Below are 27,182 nucleotides of genomic sequence, written 5' to 3'. Positions count from 1 at the left end.
AAAAGCAAATAAACAAAAAAAAAAGAAAACCTCTTCTTCAGTGCTTAAGCGACAAATGCCAAGTCGGCAAGACGCAGCTCATACAAACTTACAAATCAAAAACCAACCAACTAAAGCTCGAGCCTACTCTAAAAAAATAAAGCATACATATAGGCGCTTTTAGTCGAACCCAACATTTTAACCCATTTTAAATGGCTTAAGTGCTCGTTTTATTTATACGCCACATTCCAACATCAACTTGATTTTACCGCTTTAGCTTGTTTGTTATTGTTTTTCATTTCGTTTTCTTTTATTTTAATTTTTCTTTTGTCGCATTTTTATTATTGTTGTTACACCCACCGCCAATCCGCTTACTTGAGCTCCTTTATTTGCCAATAATCTTGGAAATTTCCCCAGCTTGCTTACATTACGCTTTTGTTGCTGCTAAACTTCTTTGAGCGGTGACGAGGCGCAGCTGTTTAACCCATTGCAAGCCGTAGGCCTCAAAGCGAATAGCATAAAGAGAGGCGAACCTCAAACCGCTTAAATGTTTAATGCGCTTTTTAAGTATTCAACTTTTTAATATGTGAAGTGCTTACTTTTTTGTTTTTGTATAAAATTTAAAGCATGCTTTTTAAATGCATGCATTGGCGGCGTTCAATATTCTTGCGCAGAGCCCCAAATACCATAAACTTTCACACACACATATACATAAATATCTGAGTATATAATACAGCTTGCCGTTTTTCGGCGTAACGTTTATAGTCAACTTTCATCCGAGTTTTTGTGTGAATAATTAAAAAGTGTATTTTTATTTTGTTGTTTTTGTGAAACTTCAACCCAAAATAATCATATAATCTTAATGAAGGTTTTATTGGGAATTTTAATGTTCGTGATCCGATCCGTATCTGGGTAAATTGTATGTAAGTGTTAAAAGGAAAAAAATGCGTAGGCTTTAAACTGTAAGCTAATTTTAGCTGTTGGTTAATTTAAACTGTCTTTCGTATGTCAAACGCATGATTTAGAGATGACGCGTCCACGACAGTGCTGGGTAGATATATTTAAAAAACATTAGTCTGACAGCTGTCAAGTTGGAACTGGATAAGGGTGTTGTGTGTTTTACAAATCTCTACAGTTTTGTATAACAAGTTGTAGTGGCGTTTACAGACACTTTATAAAGACAAGAAATCGCTGAATGATAAGTGAAGTAACTTTAGGCACGGTTGAACTGCCCGGTCAATAAAGAACTCACCCAGACTGATTGTGATATGTGTGACATAACATAAGAATAATAAAAACCCCAACTAGGTAACAGGACTTATGTTATAAAATAACTATCTTCTCTTGGCACATACTAAATATTTTCTAAGACCTACATAGCTTAATAGCTGACTCGGGATCTGGCAACTCTGCCGCTCCTAGTAGCTGGGGCCTTGACCTTTGAGAGCACAGGAGGACACGAACATACTTCCTACATCTGCTGTTACTGACGTGGCCCAAGGTATAAGCATGTTATGCCATAAGACAGTGTCCAGTTAATATACCCATCGTGAGCTTTAAGTCTTTCTCTTTAGAGATACAGGCAACTTTGTAAATCTACAATCATAGGCTTTGCACATGATCTTAGAAATTTCGCAGCCCCGCGTCTTTACTGCTTTATGGGTCATATGCAACCTGCTATTGGATCGTAACCTACTATGACGGCTCGAAAGCTATTTTTACTCAAGCGACAAAAATTAGGCAATCCAACAGTTTAAAAAAACATTAATATATTAGGATACAGTGAGTACGCATTGTCCCCAGTTCACATATTTCATTAATCCAATACACCATTTCAGAGCTATTGTGATTTTGAAAACTGCATTCGATCATGGATCGTATGTTACGATTCGGCCCCTGATATAGCCATAAGAATCGCACTCAAGCTGCACAGTGGCCTTAAGCCTTATTGCAGCTGCCAACGCTATATTTTTGGGTATTAGGTCTGCAGGCGGGATCTGCAGTACGGCATGCAATGCTGCCGTCGGGGTAGATTTTAGGGCTCCCGTTGTTCTTAGTACTGATAATCGGCATACCCCTTATAGTTTTTTGATATACGTAATTTTTTTTTGACTGTCCGCCAAATAAGAACCTCGTAGCAAAGTATGGGCTCGAGAATGGCCGTAAATAGCCATTGAGAGGGATTGGGCGATTGGACCTACGTGCATTCTAGCAACCTCTTGTATGCATACAGTGTCACGGAGGCTTTCTTCGCACTTCTTTTTTCGCATAGGGTTACCCCTACAAGATTAGGCTTAGTTTAATATGGGACCTTATATTTCCGGGTTGGCGGTTAACCAGATTCCAGTTTCCCAGGCATTAACATTCCGAATTGCCTGATCCTCGGATGTACCTGAATCGAATTGAGACTATCCATGATTGCTCATTCCTAGAATTTGGTGTACGCTCCGGCAATGTCCAGAAACCACATAGGACTTGTTCCTGGTGTTCCAGCGTTTTCTCTATATTCACGACTACCCTATGCAATACAGTATCGACTGGCTTGCCTTTGGTGCAAGCATGTTGTGCTGAAGAGAATAATGCTTCATTCATGTTTCACTTAATAAACACTTATGTCTGTTAATCGCTCTAGGCTGCTGAGCAGAAAAAATGTCAAACTTACAGGCCTATAGTATTTCGGGTGCAGATTACTGGTTCACTCCACTTTCGTAGTGAAGACTTCTGGTTCAGTTTTATGCAACCCTTAAGAATTTTCCTAAGTCACTCCACAATCGTTCCACCGGCCATTTGTAACATAGCAGGGAATATCCCATCGGAACCCGGCGATTTGAACTTGGCAAAAGTTGTTATCGCCCATTCAGTTTTGGAATTTATCACCAACCTTGCTACTGCTCGCTCGGTATTTGTAGTATAGACGTTGTTCCACAATTCATTCGTATCATCTCCTAATGGGAAGTGTGTGCTAAGTAGCGTCTCGAAGGACTCTTCACTACTATGTGACCATTCCTCGTCGTCCATTTTTATCAGCTCCTGAACTATATTTCTCATATATAGGATTTTCCTCAGTATCGCCGTTAGGAGGGTTCTATGTCCGCACAGAAATTTTTTCATGAAACCATCTTTAACCTGCTGATTTCACATTTATAGATCCTCAACATATCTCGGTATTCATCCCATCAGACCTCACTTTTCGCACTTTTTGCTATATTAAAAAACTCCTATATCTTTGCTTTCCCATTGAATCTTCTCAGCCTTTGAAAAGAAGGTTTTGCACTCCGCAAATTCCTCTATGGTGGTAACCTCTCTAGGTTGCCCAAGACTCCCTGTTATATATTTCTAGAATTTGTACTAATCTGTTTTCCTAGGGTTTCAAAGGGTCTTCGTTTCTATAACTTTTTTATGGGTATATTGATACTGATATGTGCATGATCTGAAATGGTTTCCAAAGTTGCTTTGATTCCTTTTAAAAAGACATACAATTATTTTCGGTTTTGGCTTCTTCATTCAAAATTATTTTAGCTCCGTTTTCACATTACATAGTCCAAAATATTACCCTAATAAGCTAGATCTATCCGACAAACGGATCTGATGCTTTTGTGAGTTGGAAGATAAAACGCCGGTCCCCATTCTCTGCGAATGCATCGCTTAAGCAAGGCAAAGACTCTGCCATCTAGATGGCGTCACTCTTAATCACTTCGTTATATGGAGTACAAAGCGTGAAGAGGTATTTACTGCAGTGAACTGCAGGAATGTCATAACACCGTGCTTAGGCATGCCACGCGATGTCTTTTTATGTCCTCAGAACATCACCTACACAGTAAAGGGAGAATACTCCCGATAAAGGAGGGAAATGAAATGCAAGCAGTTTCTGCTAACTACCCAAAAATCTGGGCCTCCTCAAAAGACATCCGATTGAAGAGGCACCACCACCTAGGAACTTAAGAAGTCATTTCTGTAAGCACGATGTAGAAATCTGGCACTTAAGAAATCAGCAGTTTGAAAAATAAGAGCATGATATGGCGCTCAGGAACATTCATAAAAAGGCCAGGTATCGCCAGGTGAAAACAACTTTCCCAGGTAGATGCGCGTCACTCTAACTGAACTTCGATATGGATACTGTAATAGATTAAACTCTAATTTATTCAGAATCAACCTCGAAATACTCATAATATGTCCCGCTTGTAATGTGTACCCACATGGCGCCAACTTTCTTTTCAAATTCAATAACCAATGCCTCTAACACCTTTATCTATCCTTTCCAATCCTGTTGAAACTGCAAGTTTCTTCGGACTCTCGTTAGAAGAGATTGATGAAAATTAATGAGTGATCGTGTCAATTGGATGGTACGATGTACTGCTATAACAACAACAACAGCAGGTAGTTAAATATATTGAAAGCTTTCACATACAGCAAAAAGGTTGAAAGGCGAAGCGCAATAGATCTAATAAATACAGGTCGCAGTAAAATTTTGGGATTAAGTGCTTTATTTTACAACCAAAAATTCTGTCTGTTTATATTAACGTTTCTTATTAGTAAAGAGTTTAGTCATCAAATTTCAAGAAAATATGTACAATAAAGTTGAAATTTGAGCAGAAATAGCTTCTCATGTTCAACTAATATTGAAAGAAATTTAAAATTTTACTAGACCACCACTTGTTAAATATAGGTCATAGGTTAGCAAATTTTAAGTTGAGCTCACTTTTCACTTTCTATGCCACAAATCAACTCATATAACTTTAAAGTTTACTTTAGAAAGCTACTTCAGAGAAATATTTTCAAATACAGAGAATTCAGACGAATTTTACGAAATTACGCAATTAAAGTTGCTAATGCAATTCTAACAACAACAAGATAAACACAATACAACAAATATATAATAAACAGAATCAAGCAAATTAACAACCTGTTCTACACACACACAATTATAAATAGTAAACAGAAACTTTTGTTAATTACACAAAATTTTGTTGCAATCAAATTGCGTAGAACTTTAGAGGTACCAAGCAGCTCAGCGCATAGGCCCAGCGGAAGGAAGCCAGTGTGTATACGCAATAATGAAATATGTTTGGTTGCTACTGGCAATCTACTGTGGATATGCATGTGTGTGTGTGCGTATTTTCGTTTGTATTGTTTGTAGCTGCTGAAAAATGGTTGGCTGCACGAAGAAGAAGAACTTTTGCACAGAGAATGTGATGGATGATAACTGAAAATGAAAACTGAAATATTCAACAAGCAAAGAGGAAGGAATCAAATACCCGCACGCATGCAGGCAATTCAATAATTTCATCAAAGCAAAACCATCCGGCATTAATAAGCACAATCTACGTACATACATATGTAGGTACATACATGCACAGCTTTTTACGCAACTCTTCAATTAGTCGATCTGTTAAAACGAAAATGGTAAAACTGAGTGTATATATAAGAGCAATTCACACGCACGCATATCTACATGCTCATATTTATGTGCCCAACAAAACTATTGCAAGCTCTTATAGAAAAGTAACTGAGTAAAGAAGCTTTAAAGAAGCTATGCATGAGTAGGTGCTTAGTGCTCTGAAACTAGTAATATGAAAGCACGAATTCTTCGTATAAAAAAGTTAATAAAAGTATTATTACAAAATGTCATCCACCAGCAGTAGTATTACGAACCCAGCCTTATACATTTGTTATCGCAAGTTTAACGTGTTGTCATCGTTTTTTATAGATAATCTATCGATTTTTTATCAAAAAGGTATCGACTTATCTTCAGAAAACTATCAATTTATTATCGGAATGTTGTAAGTTTTAGTTAATGGTTCTGAACATAGAGAAAGCCCTGAAACACCAGGAATATATTTTAGGTGTTTTTCTGGACATTTCCGGAGCTCTCAACGATGATGGATGGATAGTCTCAACTCTATTGAAATAAATCTGGCCTTAACATGTTAAGCTGCAAAATTATCATGTCGCAATGAAGACCATGCGAGACTAAAAAATCTGCAGGCAGGGGACCGCCGTAGGGTTGGGTATTATCACCAACGCCGTGGATGCACGTCATCAACAAATTGCTTAGGCGGTTTACAGAGAACCAGTCAAAATCACGGCGTATGCAGATAACGTTTCATATATCATTAGCGGAAAATTTATAATACACACACAGCTCTCTGATAAATCAGGCGCTTCGGGATGTACACGCCTGGGCATCTGTAGTGTGGTTAACTGCCAACCCGGAAAAAACGATGTAGTGTTATTTAATAGGAAGAATAAGTTCACTAATTACACTTAGCTTTAGGTTGGACGAGTAACCCTACAAAAAAAGTACAGGTCGTTTTACATATCATTGAGTTAAACTAAATAAAACATTATCGTAGAAAGTCCTTGTGGAAGAGAGAGCGAAGAAAACCTTCGTGGCAGGGTAGGCATGCAAGAGAATGCTAGGATGCTCATAAGTTAAGATTCACCATTTGCAGCAGCTATAAGAAGTGCAAGCTGGAGGAAGAAACGGTTGAGCACGTTCGTGTCCTGTGCTCGCAAGGTCAAGGTACCTGCTACTAGGGGAGGCAGAGTTGCCAGATCTCGAGGCAGCTATTAAGCTAGGTCACAGAAAACCTTCAGCTTTCGTCAACAGGACGGAGTTATTGTATATTATATGTCCTTGTAATTAATTGGGGTTTTTCAGTTTGTTCGTCAAACTAATTCTGGTAACACTATGGACATATTTACTCTATGTCAAAGAGGATAAATACAATAAGAGACGTCACTCGTTACTTGTACCCATTTGCTAAATGTTTTCTTCGAAGTAGTCGCTGGTTTCTTTTTTTTGGGCGAGATGTGCATAGAATGTTTTCTATGCGTTTTCGTGGAGTATTTGTCTTTATTTTTCGGCCTGTATTTAATTAATTAATAAATTGTATTCCAAAAGCCACAGTTCCACAAGGTGCCTACACGGCATGGATAAATGGGAGATAATTAAAAATGTCCCTCTCAGAAAACAGTAGGGATACATTTTTTTTATTTCCAGCGAGTTACCCGCCACTCGTAGGGGACTGGTGGCCCTTATTATATTTATCCTCTTTGTCTACGTGAAGTAACATAGCCTAAAAGTTAACGATTTTTTTACAGACAAGATATCGATTTAATATCGAAAGTTATCGATATATTGTCAAAATTCTATCGATTTTCTGTAGAAAAACTGCAGAATTTTGTTTAATTTTTTTATCGAAAAATTATCGATTTGCTATTAAGTAGTTAACGATTTGCTATGGAAAAGTTATCGGTTATATATCGAAAATATATAGCTTTGTAATCAAAAATCTTACCAAGCCGTTATCGATTTATAATCGAAAAGATATTACTTATTTACCGGAAAGTGACCGATTTATAATCGAAAAGATATTACTTATTTATCGAATAGTGATCGATCATTTACAGAAACCTTATCGGGTGCTGTTGAAGTGTTATCGGATTGTTATCAGAAAGCTATTCATTTTTCAAATCTGTTATCTGCGTGTTATCGATTACTGGCCGGTTGATTGTGGAACAGATAGGGCAGCAGTTGCATTTTATGGACTCGGAGTTAGTTACTGATAAAATTTGAAATATTTAAACCGTTATAAAAAAGCTGATAAGAAATCATGAGAAAGCCGATCACGCAGTGATAATACACCGATAACTCGACGATAATAATTCGCCATCGATAATGAGCTAGGCTTGAGTTTTGGATATGCTATATGTTGTCACCAAGCGGAGCCCGATTCTAACCCTTTTCGTAGCGCTCCAATACTTGGTTATCATTATGCCAAGTAACAGATGATGGAGTAAGTCTGTCCTTGGGTTATTGTCTAGGTAAAGGGGACGAAGGGAGATGTCCGCCGCTACGTTTCTTGCTGACGGCAATATGATCCAGCGTGTTTCCATTGCGCGCTACGTGCTTTCAATAATTGAGATTTTTTGAAAACTCATAAATATTGTTATGTTCAAAATTTTCGCAGTTACTCCATTTCAGCATAGCCGCTAGAACTAATCTACAGGGCGGGATAAAACAAACTCTGTTTCAGAAAGCCACAGCCAGAGGTTAGGGAACGTTTAAAAACCCACACTACTGAGAGTTGATAAATCGAGAGGAGATAAAGTCCAACAATGGACAGATACAGCCAACTATCAAATAAACTGAGCTACGCTGAAATCAAAGGCCTTGGTCGTCGAATATCTGCTTCATTCGTATTTGCATGAAACTTCATTTGTGGATAATAAATCCCTTCTTTACCATCTAGGCCATTTTCATCTGCGAGACGGCGCAAAAGTTATTTCAATCCTTCCTTCTCGCGATACATTTGTCTCTCTCTAACTTAGTGATGGTTTTCATCTTCATTGGTTGCCAAACATGGGTCAATTATTTCAATATCAGCTAGCACATTTAAGCTTTTGTAGTACATTTCACCAGCTTTTCTGCCTGATTTAACACACGAAGTAGGCATATCTTTTTCTTGCTATGAAGGTGTTGTTAAAAGATGGAAAAGTGGATGTCATATCCCCTTTCTTACGTCACTGCAATTATTTAACCTGTTTGCAGCATCTTGATGGATCGGGTGGCACGTTTCTAACAGTGACAAAGCTATGCAACTTTTTAATACGCCTATATTAGCTTTACTTGTATGTATGCTTGTTTGTAAGTCTCTTGGCTAGGCACGCAAAGGAGAGTTAGTACCATTTAGAGGCAATTAGCGGCAGTGGGTAAATAACTCACTACAAAACGAGTTGTGCTTAACCCAGATAAGCCCGACTAATTTTTTTTTGGTTTTTCGAATTGTATGGTATAATTCTGTTTAAATACTCGTCAAATAAAATAGAAATCATGTTTATTTTGCTTTTGTCCCCACCCTTGGGTCACAGGGCCCCATCCTTCTGGAAGGTCTTTGGGATGATACCACAATAATTTGTAACAACAGTTTTTCTACACAATTTGGTTTAGAAAATCCATTACTTTATTTAGTGTTTATTTAAAAAAAAAAAGAAAATGAATTTATACCACATTCATTTTTTTGTTAAAATTTACATGTTGTACGAAAGTAATTGCTCATTTATTAATAGATATATGTATAGAATGGGAAAAGGAAGTAAATAATTATAATTGGTGGTAACTGATAAAACAATCCACATGTAAAAGAACATTGCATTTGATGCATTTCGTTGTTGTTTTTTGGAACGTTTTCGGCAAAGCTTTTGCTGCTTTTTACCTGTTTGCAGCAAATGTAAGCTGCTTACAAAATGATCCTTACCATCATACCGGCTATCAATCAAAGCTGCCGGACTTACTCGACCGCGCTGTACAATTATTCTTTAATTTGACTCCAAAATGAAGCAAGCCAATCTTCGCCGAAACGCTAAATGGTCTATATTGTCTTCATATAAGTTGTAAAGCTGCCAGGCGTTTTGCTCACTTACGTCAATAAGATGGGAAAGCAGGGGAAAGTACCACTTTTTGCTTCTCAGTCCACATCTATACAGTGAAATGTGTTGGTCGGCTCTGTCTATGCATCCCATATATTGATTATAGTTATGTAATACTTTCGGTTGAGCTACTAAGATGTTCTTCTTTTTGGCTCTAGAAAATCTCCTGATATTTTTTACCGGATGAACGGAATCAAAATTTGTTGCGATCGTCACTATGCTATTGTCGTTCCATGGGTTTCCGCGCAAAGTTGATTTCCATGTAAATTGTTGATTGTAGGATTGTCTTCATCGCCAGAATCTTCATCAGTAACATCTTCATTACAATTTATCGGTGGTAAAATAGCCACATCTAATCCGTTATCAGGAATATCATCGTCGTCTGCGGTCTCAATGATGTCCAACAACTCATTTAGTGTAATCCTCCTTCTATAAAAAAAATGTTCTTAAATGTAGCTGGATTCTCCCACAATCCTTCTGGAAGGATGTAAGTTTTTTCGAAGCCACTGTGGCCAAATGGTAACCACAAAGTTTTTGCTAATCGAATAAAAACTTCTATTGAACATTTCTCCAGTATAAAACCACAGTTTCATATCTGGAAATTATTATAAAAAGAATTAAAATTACCCGTCAACCAAAAGGTCTAGCAATTCAGCCATAACGAATATAAGCACAATTTAAATGTTAACTGCTCACTTACCAAATGTAAATACTCAAAAATAAAGGCAGATAAATTATGTTTGGTACCATCTCTTTTTAAAAAAATGCATAGCCTACTATTTTACCTGTTGAACAAGTAAAAAAAATTAATTTAGCAAAAGGGTATTTTACATCCTTCTGGAAGGCGCTCGGGCGTATCTGGGTTAATAGCGAACCTCTGTGATACGGTACTATCAACATCAAATATCTAAGTTGATTTTGGGTACTAAAACTAAATACTTAAAAGCGTGTTTTTTAGTTTTTTTGAACTCTATTTATATCATTTTTTCAGTCTCAATACTTAGCATGAGGTGCAGATTTTTTGGCGGATTTTTATATACATATACATTTGTTCATGTGTTGAGCTTTTATGTTTGTACTGACGTACAAGCTATTGTTTACCATTTCTATTCTGGAAGCTGTTTTATTGCTTTTGCTGTGCGGCAATTATCTTTCACACAGAACTCCTAATTTCATGTAACACCAGATATAAGCGATTTGGCCCTTTCGTAACAAGTCACGCCAGCTATCCCTGTTTCGCGATAACTGACGTCAAGTCACTGAAACTGCGGTGTAGACTGAAGTGTTTTCTTGGCCGAAACGTCTTAGTCCATTTGCAAAACATGGCTTAGCCAGCGAAGCCTTTGGGCTTCATTTGCTGCACAATCGTCATCTAAGAGCCATCTCATCTTCTCTCGACACCATCGTTATTCATGGCAGATATGATGAGCGACTTGTAGAGCGTAATTTTTGGTAGTCGAGAGAGGACTTTACTTTTCAATTGCCTCCTCAGTCCAAAGTAGCACTTATTGACAAGAGTTATTCTACGTTTGATTTCCAAGATGACATTATTTTTGATGTTAATACTGGGTCCCAAATTGGCGAAATCCTTCGCGGTCTCGAGTTTATATCCGGCCACAGTGACGTGGCTGCCAAAGCGCGAATGCGCCAATTATTTCTTGGATGGTAGCAAGTACTCCTAAGAAGGCAGAACTCACAGCGCGTTTGTTCAGGCCAATAATATCAATATCATCAGTCGCGGTTTAGTTCTGCTACTAAAATTTTTTCCCCCAGCAGCTATTGTACAAAATGGACTCGTCTCTTTCGAATGGCTCGGAAAGGTCCTTCCCAATTCTAACTGTGCTGATGGTGTTGCTCAACGTAATTTTGCAGAGCTTTATTAACTTTGCCGGGAACTTAAGTACAGACATAGCAGCATGCAAGCATTTCGCGCTGTCAAAAGCTTTTTTGAAATCAAGAAAATAATGGTGAATGTCGACTTTCTTATCGTGAGTCTTCATCAGGATCTTGCTTATAATCAACATTTGGCCGATATTAGATTTACCAGGTCCGAAGCCGAACGTATAAAGTCCAATTAGTTTGTTCACTGAATGCTTCAGTCTTTCGTACAGTACGCTTTATATAGATCCTTATACGCGTTATGTAGCAGGCTGATTCCGCGGTAATTGGCGCAGTTTGCGAAATCATCTCTCTTATATTGTATAGGACAGAGTATACTTAAGTTCCAGTGTGAGCGCATGCGGTCATTCGACCACATTTTGCATAGGATTTGATGCCTGCTATTGACCAACTCTCTCCATGTCTCCATGTTCGAACAGCTCAGTGGGTATGGCGTTATTATCTGGAAACTTGGAACTTGTGGGGATATTGCCATTCTAACTTCGTTATGGTCGGGTGACGGAATGTGTTACCTTTCGCAACCTAGCAATCAAGAGAAGTATTCCATCCACAACTTAAACACATTCTGTACATCAGCTACCAGGTCGCCATTATCGGTTCTGCAGAACTCTGCTTCGGTCTCGAAACCTGCAGTCATCTGTCGAAGTTTTTGGTAGAAATTTCGGGCATTATTCCTATCAGCCAGCATCTGCATCTCCCCGCACTCAAGCCGTTCTGTCTTACCTTCCAAAATGGCGCCTCTTTTTCCTCTTCCCCTCACGATAACGTTTCAATAAACCACGCGTTACCGCGACCGTATTCTAAGTGGTCCTTAAATACCCCACAAGAAATATTGGCTAGAACTTTTAATAAATTTCAATGTTTCTCTCTTGATTTGAAGTTTTATCGGTATCTGTTTTATGACAACCTCGGAAAGGTAATCGAAAATGTTCGATTGAAAAAATCGATAACTTTTCAATGAAAAATTCGTAACACACATAAAACAAATCGACCACGAATCGATAAATTTTTGACAGCAAATCGATCCTTCATCGATAATGAAAAAATAAACACCTCGCTTGTTTACACCTCGACGATAAGACACTTGCAATCTTGCCGCATATTAGTGTAGTGACCACACTTACGCTTACACGTTCTAGTATCCCACAAAGCATACCAATATCATAAACTACACCTGCACTAGACACTACGCTTACATTCCGTAAACCCCGTATAGCATACCACTTCTAAAGACTACGCTTAAAATTTATTCAAGGATAAATTTCAAGCTTAAAATTTACGTTACAACAAACGTTATCACGAGCAGGGCACAAAAATAAAGTGCACAAAATTCCTTTAATTTTTACATCGCTCTCGACAACTGGACGATAGGCGTCCCAATCCGTTTGGGAGAAATCAAAAGGAGACAGGAATTGCATCTGAACTATCAAACAGGAAAAGCGCGGATAGAAGCGTGGGGCTGCAAAATTTCTAAGATCATGTGCAAATTATTCGACGTAGACTTACAATGTTGCTCATATCTCTAAAGAAAGAATACTTAGAGCTTTTTTTAGAGCTCACGATGCACATACTAACTGTACACTGCCTTCTAGCGTTGCATGCTTCCAAGTTAGGTCTTTTCAGTACGAGCAGATATAGGAAATGCGAGCCGCATAAAGAAACGGGTAAGTGCGTTTTGTGCTCGTGTCCTGCGCTCACGAGGTCAAGGCTCCAGCTTCCTGGCAGCAGTTAAGCTAGATACTACAAAATTTCAAGTATTTGCCCAGTGAACGGAGTTTTTCTATAACATAACCTCTATAATGTGCAATCTTTTGGCCTTTGTTTTCATGTTAAAAGGGGTACCTTCAATGCCAAGGAAGCTTACCAGGTTACACTTCTGTAGGTTAAAAAATTCACGATAGCGCTATGGAGCGCTCGAAAGCCGCCTTTAACCGTTCATTGGTTGCCCCAGCTGGATATGGTGCTTAGCATAAACATGCGGTGGGTATGTTTGGCGCAGGAGGGAGCTAGAATCCACAGATCTAAATGTTTGGGGAATCAAAAAACATCGTTCCCGAGTTAGTCGGGTTAGTACCAGAAGATGCGCCTCTATGGACCCATTCGGTCTACGTGAGATCCTCACGGACCAGCTATTTCAAGCAGAAGATGCTAGTACCAGAGCTTACCGGCTATTTTTACTGCCACTTAGGTCTACGTTCTCTTCTGACTGCGGCTGCTTGTGGTTTAATGAGCTGGAGTTGTGAAGAAGCTTTATGTATAATGATTTGAATTTAGCTATGGCAAGCCACAAACATACCAGTCTCTTAGTTTTATAAGGCCCCACAGGATACCTGAATGTGTTCCAATTGAGCTCTAATGCTTGGACAAGTCGCCACACAACTCATCCTAACTTATTGAAGTCCAATTAATAATAAGAGTTAATAGTAGTAAAAATAGTGCTTTCCAGAAGCAGGTTTATGCCATAGAGAGAGCAGTCAGACTGCTACAGCAACCAGACATCACATCTTTTTCGACAGAGACCCAGGTCACCTTAAAACCATTAAATTCCAAAGTGATAAATTCGGATATCGTGCGGAGGTGCCGAGAGTGGATTGCATCCATACGTCACCGAAATGTTTCCCTTTTCTAGGTCTTAAGGCATAACGATTTTGATAGGAATGAATTTTCAGAGGAGATGGCCAGAAAAGTTTCGGAAATGTACATAAGCAAGGGGGACAGCTCCATATGACCAACGATGTGTTATACCCTGAGGAAAATGAAGGAATATGAGATACGGGCAACGGAATTTCTGTGGACAAACCAGGATGATTGCATGGTCTGCAGGTGCCTGCCTGAAGGCTATGTTTGGAGAGAAAATCAATTAGCTTCATTCTCAAGCTAAACACATCCGAACTGAGAATGCGTACGGGTGTCATCACAGGCCATTGCGCTTCCGTTACAATGCTGCAGAGGTGGCGCTTACCAACAAGAACCCTCTGCAAAAGTTGTTAGAATAAGGAGAAAGAGGACTCGATTCATCACTCTGCTTAGCGATATCCAGGACTGCAAACAAGCCGACTCATTTTTCTGGACGTGGATCTTTCATTCGTACTTAGGCTCATCAGAGAAAGCAAAAAGCAAATGATTCGTTGAGGACCACTAGGAAGAAATCTGGTTGGACGAATGTGCCGCCTCACGGCACTCACTGAGAGCACCCACAATGGAGAAAAATGTTTCCGAGTGGAAGTGTGGGAAATTTCCTCTGTGGCTCTCCGCACCTAACCTCTCTTATATCTAATAAGAAGAAAAATCTTCATATATATTAAATACAAAATTTGAAATTTGCTTTAAAAAGAAAGATACGTTGCTATTGGAAAATTTTAAATAACAGCAGATTTTTGTTTAAGCTTTTGCATTTAATGTTGCCACATACATACGCATATACACACACACACAGAGCAATAACTATTAAAGTTGCAATATTTCTTGTGTACGCCAAAACAGTGAGCTTAACTCTTTTCAGTATGCTTTTCGTGTTTTTCAAACATCCAAACAGTTTTTGCTTGTTTTATGTGTACATTGCAGCCAGTTTCAGTTTATGTCAGCAACAATGCTACAACAAAACAACAAAAACATAAACAACATCAATGCCAAAAACAACAATGTATAACACTGGCGTAATGAAAAAAATTGGTGAATTCATTGATCGTGTCTGTTTGGACTGGCGGCCAAAAAGGCAAATTTTTTGCTCGAATATTTTGCCAAACTTTAGTACCAAATTTACCTCCCCTAGCGCTCCGTACTATTTCACAAAAACGGGCACTCTTGGTCAAACAAAATGTTGAAATATATTAGTATTGAGAACTTGCTAGAGGATGTACTTTCCAAAGTCAGAGACAGAGTTGCGCTGCGTTCACATTCACGCATAAAGTAGTTGGTATTTGTTTACACAATAAGCGTAGCTGCTGGTGTTGGTGGCGCTCAGTTGTAGGAAAAATACTGAAAACCATCATTTTTACCCACTTTATGCATCAACACATTGACGCAATACACACAAAAACACATGCGTGTAGGCATGCCTCTTCTTCATGTCACGCATCGCTCTTATGCAGGCACCTCATGTCCCACAGTGGTCCGTTTTCAGGAAGCTTTTGCACGCTAACGCATAAGTTGAAAGCAAGCCCAATTTTGGTTGTTAAACTATATTGCCTCTGACGTCGGTCGTAACAACGGGTTGTCGGTGTGGTCAATCGGAAGGTTGACAGAATTGCATGCATCAGGCGTTGTCGGTGCGTCCTTTTCAAAGCTTTTCGTGGTTGTCATTAACGTTTATTTTTCATAAATTTTTTCTGTTTGGTTTTTGTGTGGCTTGTTTTCGTAGTTTTTATTGCCTTATGCAAGTGTGTGTTGTATGTATGTATATGTGTAGTAGTATTGCTGCAAATGACGAACCAAAAATTCAAATTACCAACGAGAAAGGAGAGTTTGCCTGGCATTGTCGTTTGGTTGGCCGCCTCGAAACGTGCATGGATGCAATTAAATTTCTACTTTGTTTATGTTTACACACACATACGTACTTATTGCGCAAACATACGCATACTCAGTTGAGCAGGGAACGTATTTAAGAGCCACTTTTGGTAAGACTCAGATAACAACCACAGCTCTATTTATTATTTTGACTGCTGAATGGCATATTATCCTATCCCGGCTCACCCTAGGTTAGGTTAGGTTAAGAGGCGATCGTGACTACCCTCAGTGATTCGTCCAACCAGGTTACTTCCTAGGGTCCTCAAAGAACCATTTCATTTTTTTGATGAACCTATGTTGGAGTAAAAGATCCACTTTACCAACCTCTGCCAGACTGTCGAAAAATAGTGCGCCTAGAAATCTGAGTCGTCTTGTTTGTAGTCCTGGACATCGCTGGAGAAATTAATGAATGGTCTCCTCCTCGTCCTGAGAGCTTCTGCAGAGGGAGGTTGTTGGTATGCACCACAGTCGGAGTATTGGTGCAGGAGCGCAATGGTCTGTATTGACATTTGTAAGTATTCTTACTGCATATTTGTTTAGCTTGAGAAGGAAGCTGATTGCTTTCCTATCCAGATATGGCCATAAGGACTTTGAGCCCTCACAATCATTCCGCTTGGTCCACAGAAAGCCTGTTGCTCTAATCTCATTTTCCTCGATTTTCCAAAGGAGATAGCACAGCGTGATCGTACCGAGCTGTCAGCCTCGCTTATGTCCGTTTAAGAACCTTTCCTGGCCAACTCATCTGCAAATTCATTTCCTTCTAGCATCTAGAAAAGTGAGACATTTAGCTTCCTAGCGGACGCCAGCGAGGCTTGACACATCAACTGATATCAGACTTTATCACGTATGGTTCTAATGTCTTTAAGGCGGGCCTGGCAGTAGACACAAGATCATTACATTGATTTCTGGGACCGTACTATTCTTCAGCAGTCTGGCGGCTCTTTCAATGGAAAGGACCTGCGCATGAAAGCTACTGCATTAGTCAGGGATTCGGCATGATGTGTTGAGTATATTCCTATCTCTAGTGCTATTTTCCACTTTTGTGCCGTCTTCACAGATTTTAATTACCTTATTATTGTGTAGGCCTTCCTCCCATTCTTTGCTTTAAGGATATCTTATGCTTTGCACCTGGATGCCAAAACCCGCATTGGACATCAGTGGTGATTCCATTTAGTTTTCCCCTTGTCATGCCTTCTGATATCGTCATGGGATCGTCAATATATGATTGATTTTCAAATGTTGAATTGTCTTAATCGTAGGGCCAACGCGACGGAAACTTGTAGAGACATCAAGTGAAAAATTACGTCTACCCTTCCTGAGGTGAGCTTCTCACTACGCCTGATATACGCAGACATGTTAGCCTTCGAATCTTCCCAAACCTATGTTGATTGCTCTTATTATCTCCTTCCACAATACAAGAGCTTCATACGTTAGTATGTCGGATGACTGTGTGGTACGTGCCATATATGATATGCGGAGAAAGTCCCCTGTTCCTCCCCAAAGCCCTTTTGCAGTTGTAGTATGCTTCCAGAGCTTTCTTTGATCTCATCTCAAGGTGCCTTTTCCAGTAGAGAATCATGAAGTCGATAATCATGCCAAGATATTTGGCTTCATAAGAGAGATCTATCGTTACGTATGTATGTTTTTCTAGTGAACAGGACAAGCTCCGTTTGACCCTGTATGAAGAACACCATTTTTGCGCGCATTCAATAATTTTTGAAATGAGAAAGGGTGTTAATGAAAAAAGTCTGATCTCGAAAATAATGCCGAAATAGTCGCGAAGTAATCGCGAAGTGTTTCCGAAATAGTTGGTGTTATCCTTAAATAGTCCTGAAATAATAACGAAGTCAATCCTGAAAAAGGTCGCGAAGTGGTGTTCAGGTATAAATTTTTTTACCTTAAAACAAAAGTCAATTTTGAACTTTTTTAATAAAAGTCAACTTCGATTTCCATAATTTATAATAAAAGTAATAACCGATACGATCCCTACTTCCGTTGGTATGTACTAAGTAAAGAGTGTTCGTTTGTTGTTTGTTTTTGTAGCCAGTGAGATGTTTTTGTTGGTTGTGTTGTGAATAGTGCCGGTGGTGCTCTCTGTTATTTTAAGCTTCTACTGTCCGAATTCGGCTATAAACTAATGCCAGAAATGTGGCATAGTAACTAACTTCATGTACATACATACATATAAATACAGTTACGGGCGGAAGAATAGAACCAAATTTCAATGCTAGGAAGAAGTACAGTAGAGAGCACGAAAACAGCTCAACTCAACTTGCATTACATGCGATAACCATTGCTAATTGGAAGCACCAAGGGAAATCAAAACTGCTTCCTTCTGCTTTCCCCAATTCAGTGACGGTCTTCCTCTTCATTTGATTACAAATAAGTATGGCCTTCGGTCATTCGCATAAAATGATCTAGTCAGCGGAACCTTTGCGATATCCAGATGACCGCGTGTTTGTTAAGGCCAAGGGTGAGTTCTTACGACACCAATTGTACGCTTTATAAATGATTTTACCATCACGGTCTAGTTCTGATGCTAGAATTATCCTCTAAAGAATTGGGTTAAGGAAATTGCACTAAAGGGAGTCGCTTTTTCTGAAGCCTCGTGTGGTTGGTGGTATTGCTCGACATCAGTTGGCGTAGACGTATTAGCATGGAACTTAAATTCGGACATAATCCTTAGCAAAGCTTATTTTGTGCCGGGATTGTGCTCAGAGCGCACCTCAGGAAGGGCTAAGCGTAATTTTTTACTTAATACCTCTAAAAGTTGTGCAGAAAAAAAGATATCTTTCAAGCAAGGAATGGGAGAAAAGTCTAGACATTGCACAGAAGGCTCCAAAATAGAAAAGGAAACTGGAGTTGGAATGTACTCAGAGCATCTGCAGGTAAATTAACCTTAAATACTTCCCAGCCCATTCAGTGTCCTCCAGGCGTATGTGTAAGCCATAGAGAGACAGCCAGACTGCTTCAGGATAGTACGACCCCAGACATCAATGTAACAGTCTTTGTCGACAGTCAGGCCACCTAAAGCTAATAAAAAGAGGTTGGAAATAAGGACTATGGCTATACTCGCCTATCATACCCAAATTCCTCCGTTAAAATCTCAGGAAAAGCAAAGTTAAATACTTTAGAAAAGGTTTTTTTAAGCGGAGCCACCACTCGGCATTTGTTTTTGCCAATAAAAAGGTTCTCAGCGAAAACTTCATCTACAAAACTCTGTACTTGCATTAGTCGATCCTATGTTCAGGAGTAGGGTCGTCGAAGCAACTGATTCAGGACGGCATATTATCCTTCTTCTTTGGATACTAGCAATTAATGAAATTTTAGAAATCTTTAGGACAAAAGGAACGAGAGTAACCTTGAGGTGAGATCAGAGTAAACTCTGGCAGCATATTACACCTGGAAAAGTGCTTTCGGGAGGTATTGGCGACTGTCCCCGCATATCATATATGGCATGTAGAACACAGTCATCCTACCGGTACTAACGTATGGAGCACTTGGTGGAAGGCGCTAGACAAGAAAAGCAATCAATTTGGAGTTGGAAATGGTGCAAAGGTTAGCATGTTTGGGTTTGTCAGGTGTTGTAAGTAGCGCATCTCAGGAAGGGTTAAACGTAATTTTTACTTTGATGTCGCAACAAGTGTTCGTGCAGCGGTTGGCTGCCAATAGGGATTCAACATGTGGAAATCCACCGAATAAGAACACGCAATGATATTAGACGACATGACAAGAGGACAAGCCCCAGCGAGTTAGGGGATTAGAATATACCCGCTGTAGCTATGCCTGTCGTAAGAGTCGACTAAAATACCAAATAGATTCAAGGGGTTGTGTAGCGCAACCCTTTCAAGTTGCCAGCGCAATATATAGCTTCTCCAAACCCAATTGTCAACCTCACCTACCGGTGGCGACTCCTGTTTAATTAACAGCCGAGGCTCTGGCGACCCCGAACTCCTCATGGGTCTAGGGGGTGGTAGGGCGTTATTGCCAGAAGGTCGCATGTGGTTATAACAAATCGTTCCCGAGATGGTGGGGCTTGGTACCGGAACGTACCAGATCTGCACCCGCAAAGGACCATCACCTTTTTGCTACAACAATAACAACAACAAGAGGATGAATCACAACTGGTACAGAACATACGAAATCTTTCAAGGGAAGAATGAAAGCAAGGCCCAAGCAGTGATATGGGCATTACAATCTATATAGAAGGCTCAAATAAAGAAAAAAGAGAACTGGTGCTGGAATGTACTCAAAGCATTTGCAGGTAAATCAATCTTACCGACTCCTTAACTCACTCAGTGTCTTCCAGGCGGAAGTCTATGCCATAGAGAGAGCATCCAGACTGCTCCAGGATAGTACAACCCCAAACATAAATGTAACAAACTTTTTCGACAGCCAGGCTGACTTAAAGGCATTTGAACCCAACGCGATAAAGTCGGATTTCATGCGGAGGATGTCGAACGTCACTGGCGTTTGTAAAGTAGCTAAATGTCTCCCTTTGTATGACTTCAGGACACAGCGGTATGTAAAGGAATGAATTGCAGATGCGTTGACCAAGGAAAGTTTCGAAATGGACATAAGCGAGGGAGACAACTCTGTACTGCCACCTCTGGATTATCTGTTGAAGAAAAGCGAAGAATATGAGATTAAGGCAATGAACCAATCGGGTTGATTGCAAGATCTCAAGGTCGTTATCAGGGACGGAAACTGTTATTCCTTTTATGATATAATTCCTTGCAAAACTATTAATTTTGGACTTTAAATATATTTGGATCAAGATAAAAATTATTTTCGGATTTTTATTACCTGAGTCCAATTGAACTAACTTTTTTTTAATTCGGATAAGCCGTTTCTTTGTTATCAAGCCGGACTTTTATTTTCGCCTTAAAAAATAAAAGTCCGGATTTAACTTTTATTTCCGGACTTTCATTTTTAAAAGTCCGAGTTTAACTAGTTCTATCGGACTGAAAAAATAAATAAAAAGATGATAAAACAATTTTAAGGACTACCTTTATATAAATGGACCAAAAAAGAGAAGGCAATTTTTCCTTTAATACAGACATAGTCTTGTTGAATTTTGACTAATAAACTTTAACACTAGCTCTTGTAGAAGAACTTTGGGATCTAAAACTATAAAGGTGGAGCGCAGTCTTTCACTTTAAGGCAAACCATGTACTTGGGATTAACTAATTGATTATTTAAAATTTAAACACGCACTCTATCTTTACAATTTTAAATCCCAAAATTCTTTTACAAGAGCTATTGTTAAAGTTTTTTAGTCAAAATTCAAAAAGGCTATGTCTGTAATAAAGGAAAAATTGCCATCTATTTTTTGGTCCATTTATATAAAGGTAGTCCTTAAAAATTTTTTATCATCTTTTTATTTTCAATTTTTTAGTACTGCCTACAAAAAGGCAATTGCAACTTTGATTAGTAATTTATGTAATTCCTAAGTGAAAATCTTTATTTATTTGTTCAAAGCAGCAAGATTTAATAGAATTAGTGGAATTTTCGCTGACAACACTGGCGAAAACAACACCTCGCATCATAACAAGAGAACTCCACCTCGTTTGTCAGCTACTTAATTTGCACAGCTGCAAATCGTGGTGAAATTCGCATACGCCTGAAAGCCTAAAAGAATCGTGGTGAAAGTCGCGTACACCTAAAAGTATGCATGGACGTGCATTGAGTTGGGCCCTCAATGAGGTGGAATTCTACAATGCCTGCTATACTTACGAGGGTAGCCATGAAGGTATGGCATAATCTTCTATATAGTTCGACTTGTGTGTTACGTAACTCAATCAAATAGCTTGATCAAATATTGCACTGTCACCGAGTTTTAAACTATATTTCATGTTTTAAGTCTCTAGATATCCAGGAAGTTAGTTAAAAATCGATTGCAAGATTCCCAATTTAAAATTAGTTTTCTCAATATCTCAATCCATGCACCACCTAGCGGATTTTTTTGATAAAATATTGCATTGTCATCAGGTTCTGACTTACGGCCCAGGTTTCAAGTCTATAGCTCATGGGGAAGTTACTCGAAAATCGATCGCAAGATTCCCCCGTTTTTAAAGGATTTGCAGTTATCTTGACTAGCGTGCCACCCAGCGGAACTTTGTTTTCTATAAGTTGTATTGTCACCAGGCTTCTGACTGAGTGCCAAGTTTCAAGTCTCTAGGTAACCGGGAAGTTAGTTAAAAATGGATTGAAAGATTCCCCAATTAAAATTTGTTTTCCTAATATATCGATCCATGCGCCACCTAGCGGAATTTTTTGATCAAATGTTGCATGGTCATCGGGTTCTGACCCACTGCCCTAGTTTCAATTCTCTACCTCACCGGCAAGTTACTCAAAAAGCGATCGCAAGATTCCCTGCGTTTTTTCAGGGATTTTCAGGGATTTTCGTTTATCTCGATTCGTCTGCCACCTGGCGGCATTTTGTTTTCCACGAATTGTAGTGCCATCGAATCGTAAACTGTGTGCTAAGTGTCAAGTCTCTGGATCACCGAGAAGTTAGTTAAAAGTCGATCGTAAAATTGAGTTTCTGTATATATCGATCCGTGCGCCACCTAGCGAATTTTTTTCACTTGCGTTGTAATGTCTCCCAGATATGAACTATGTTCTAATATGAAGTGCCTAGCTCAACGGGAAGTTACCGAAATAGACTTTTCCGTGGGTCAAAAATTCGTATGGAAATGAGGGTACAAACATAAAATGGACTTAATATAAAGGTAATAATAATAATAATAAAATACAGATTTTACTTTTATATGTGGACTTTTATGGAAAAAGTTCGAAAAATAAAAAGAATGCATGATTCGACATGATATTGCTATAGAGATACCTGGGAACTCAAACATTTTCACCCAGGACAATTTTTTGACCAGGACTTTTTCGACTCCGAAAAAAAAAATTATTATTATATGCCGCCCTTGGTCGTTACGGCCATGTTTGACTGGTTTCAAGCTAAAAAAAAATCTGCACTGAGAATACTTACAGATATCATGACAGGTCATTGCGCTGTTGCATCAATACTCCGACGGTAGCGCATAACAACAAGCTCCCTTACAGAAGCTGTTCGGATGAGGAGTATAAGGAGCTGATTCATCACATTCTCTGCTCATTTACAGGACTACAAACAATATGATTCAGATATATGGGCACGCAGTTTTTCGACAGTCTGGCAGATATTAGGAAAATGGATCTTTCAGTTCTTCTATTGTTCGTCAAAGAAAGCAAATACAATAAAAACTATGGTCCACCCCTGTTGAAACAGCAAGTTCCTTGGACTCCCGTTAGAGGACATTGATGACAATTTTTGATTGGTCGTACCTATTGGATGGGGCGAAGCACTGCTACAACAACAACGAAATAAAATGGTTCTTTGAGGACCACTAGAATGTAATCTGGTTGGCCGAATGTGCCGTCACTCGGTACTCATTAAGTGCACTCAAAATCCACAAAAATTTCTCCGAAAGTTGGAAGTGTGGGAAAATTCCACATGTGTATTTTGGATGTAAAATATTTTCTTTAGATTTAATTAGTTTTTCAATACTTGCTTTAGATTTTACTGTGCATTGTTGTTGTATTTAAAGAAAATTTACTTCCATATAGATTATTTTCAAATCCCGCTGCAATTCTTTTGAAAATCTGTGTATCCTCTTTTTTTAACCTCCCGCACTCACGTATATTTGACGCATGTATGTATGTATATATATAGATTGAGTATACTTGCATATGGACTTTCATAACCACTCATATAACTACGGTTTAGCATTTGGCATTGACATATTTTTTTTTGTTTTTAAATTTTTTTTTTTTTAATTCGGCAGTACAACAAGTAATTAATACATATGTGCTCGTGTAATTTTTATATATATAAATATATATATTTTTTTTTTTTTTCAAATGAACTAATCTCAAGTTTTCAAGGAAACGTACGAAAAATAATACCACCTAATTTATGTATGTATGTATGTACGTAATATTTGTTAACATAGATGAGTATTAAGACAACTAATCCTCATTTGGTTGATATTTCAAGTCTTACAACAGTAAATCTCTTAATTTACCGAATTGATGGCCTATCTTTTGACGATATGAAACACAAAGAAAGCAGCTTTAACGATTTAGGAATTAAAAGTTTCTACCAAAAAATTTTGTGTGCTTACTACTACATAAGAAGTTTTTAATAAGTGGCACAGCTGAGGAATTATCATTAAAAAATGTTATTTGCTTGTTGAACCTTGAAGTAACTACGGATGTAGGCAACATTTTGTGTGTCGCCTCAATGACAATGTTTATTAATCTGTGATAACAACAACAACGATTTCCGTCGCCAAGCACGTGGCCGTGTAAAAGTGGACAGGTGAAAGCATTGACCAGGGATTGGGCTAGTTTAGGTTAGGTTAAGAGGGAGAGTGCGTGGGTATTTCTCGTACTTGCAGCCGGATACATTTGTATCCATTGTGAGTGCCCACAATAAGTGCCAAGTGGCGGCACATTCGTACAACCAAATTACTTCCCAGTCATGCTCAATGAACTGTTCGGTTTTTCTTATGAGCCTAAGTAGAAATGAAAGCTCCACTTTCAGACCCTCGAAAAACCGTGCGCCCAAAAAATTTAGACGTCTCGTTTTTATGCCTGGACATCGGCAGAGAAAGTTATGAATCGACTCCTCATCGTCCTCAACCTGACAGCTTCTGTAGAGAGAGCTTGTTGGTAAGCGCCACTTTCGGAGCATTGGTGCAGTAGCGCAATAATCTGTGATGGCACCCGTAAATATTCGCACTGCAGATTTATTCAGCTTTGCTTTCCTATCCAAATATGGCCATAAGGTCCTTGTGACCTTGCAATGAATCCGGTTGGTCAGAAAAAAGTCCGTTACCCTAATCTCATATTCCTCTATTTCTCTCAGTAGATAATCCAGTGATGGTCGAATGCAGCTGTCCACCTTGTTTATGTCGATTTCTGAACCCTTCCTAGCCATCTCAGCTGCGAATTCATTCCATTCAATACCACTGTACCCTGTGACCCGATAAAGGGAGATATTAAGGTGCTTTATGGACGCCAGTAAGGCTCGATACCTCCGTATTATATGCGACTTAATCATGTTGCATTTTAATGTTTTTAAGGAGGCCTGGCTGTTGACAAATATCTTCCACTTCCTAACACTTTAACTATCTCTCTCTAACCGACAGGCTGTCTACTTATCGGTTTCACTCCTTTCGTTTCTTTCTGATCTCTTTTATCTTTTATCACCCTATCCATGTTTCTCTTTTTTCGCACTCTTTTATAATACTTTTCCACACCCACCTTTCCTTTTCCGCTATTATTTACTTACCCAATTGGCGCTGAACCGGTTAAACGGTTTTATCCAGCAAACAAGTCACGCCAATTGCTGCTTTGTTGGGCTAACTCGTCCCGTACTTAAAACCTTGCAAGCGTCATTCCTGGTGGAATGATATGAGAGTCGAGTTGCGAAATAGGTGTCAACGAGGTAGTGACCTGAGTCGATGTTAGGTCTTCGAATTGATCATGTCCACGTCTAAAATTGGCGGCTTACAGTCCGTGCACCACAACGTGATCGATCTGATTACGAATATTTCGATCGGGGTTCAGCCTTTTCTTGATATAGATTTTTATGCTTAAACCTGGTACTGGCTATGATGAACATCTTTCGAGCATCGAACATAGCCGATCTGTGTCAGTCTATTAGAAGAGGTTTCATTGTGATGCCTAAACTTTCAGACCGTGGGGCCAAAAACCCCTACTTTTCCCACCCTGGCGTTAAAGTCGTTAAGCATGACTTTTATATCATGGCGAGGGCAGCGCTCGTATGTGTGTTCGAAGCGTTCATAGAATACGTCTTTCATCTCATCGTCCTTCTCCTATGTCGGTGCATGAGTGCAGATGAATGAGTTATTAAAAAACGTTGATTTTATGCGAATGATGGCGAGACGTGCGTACACAGGCGTGAACGTCGTTGGTGACAAAGTTTTGGTCTCCCCAAAAATCCTTCACCGAAGCTAAGCTTATTTGCATGGGCACTCCAGTAAAAGTCAAATTTGTTGGTGCTTTTCTTGTCCAACTTTTGCCCCAACGTGGACATCAACCAGCCGGGAATCTGCAACAATCCAATTAAGGCAGCGGACATTCCATGTGCATGCCTTGAAATCGTAGTCTTTATACATTTGCATTGGTCGGCATCAGTAAAGGATTGTCTTTTTTTGAGTGGCTTTTTGATTGTTTATATTGGAGTGTAATTTTACGTGCGAGCTCCAAGTTCAGCGCACTATCCGCTCAGTAAGGATGGAGGTAGTACTTGCACGTAAGCTCAGAAATAAATGGATGTGGCTGCCAAGAAGAGACTGGGCCACAGGAGGCCGGCGGTAGTAAGCTGCTTGAACCACATGCAAAAGAGTAGCTCTGGTCATTCCCTGGTGAATGACAGTCAGAAGCCTTCGTCTAAATTCTCCTGCAATAATGTACAACTTAACCCAAAATTAAACTCGCCCACTTGTTAACCATACGCCAAATAACCGTTTCCAAATAAAAACAGAGCCATCCTCGTAATTTAATTAAATAGCGCATATGATAGCATATTTCCGGTTGTATTTATTGTATTTATCTTTATTTATTCGCCACAAACAAGTACTAAAAGCTTTTGCAAATAATTTATAGCCATATGTGCCAAAAATTTATGAGAATTATTTGTATAGTTATTTGTTGTTATAGCAACAATAATTTCTAAAAAAAAATGTTCTTCTAAGCACTTTTCCAATGTATACAATTTGCGCTAATTAATGTGCAAAATTTTTATTAATATTTCTCCAACTTTTTTGTCTAATGTAATTTTCAGTCGTAAATCAACGTTACGAACCGGAAGTGCAAAATCCTGGCGGTTTTATTGGCAGTAATGTATTGATTAAATGTAATATACCATCGTTTGTGAAGGAATATGTAACGGTAACATCCTGGCTGCAAGAACCAAATTTTAATATATATCCATCATTAGAGGGAGGTAAGTACTTAGAATAATTTTACGTTTATGTTAATGTGAGTGCGAAATGCAAATGCGGAGAATATTGGTTTTAATGTGTAAACAGCATTGCCCACGGTGTTGGGGGTTCCTGAATGTAAATTTAGGTTCTAACGCGTAAGCGTAGTCTTTCTTATATATAAGAGAAATCATACAGCAAATCAAGACACAGCAAGGCAAGGATATGAGAGCTAGATACAGGAAGATAAGGAAAGGCAAGGGAAGGAAATGAAAGGAAAGATTTTTTAAAGGTGTTTTTAGGACCAGGTATAGAGTAGTTATCGACTTTTTATCGGCGAGTTATCGATTTTGTATCGAAAAA

General features: G+C 38.9%; 1 protein-coding gene across 1 annotated transcript in view; it reads left to right on the top strand.

The window, feature by feature from the left end:
• The window catches only part of LOC137239746 (cell adhesion molecule Dscam2-like), a 246,781-nt gene that overhangs the window by 76,532 nt on the left and 143,067 nt on the right, over positions 1-27,182 (top strand). The window contains 1 exon segment of the mRNA XM_067765367.1: positions 26,681-26,842. Within this exon segment, the coding sequence (XP_067621468.1) occupies positions 26,681-26,842 (162 nt within the window).

This window comes from Eurosta solidaginis, chromosome 2, assembly GCF_040869045.1.
Source record: "Eurosta solidaginis isolate ZX-2024a chromosome 2, ASM4086904v1, whole genome shotgun sequence".
Taxonomy (NCBI): domain Eukaryota; kingdom Metazoa; phylum Arthropoda; class Insecta; order Diptera; family Tephritidae; genus Eurosta; species Eurosta solidaginis.
Note: the sequence above shows the minus strand (reverse complement) of the source record. Positions and strands in the feature narration are given on the sequence as shown.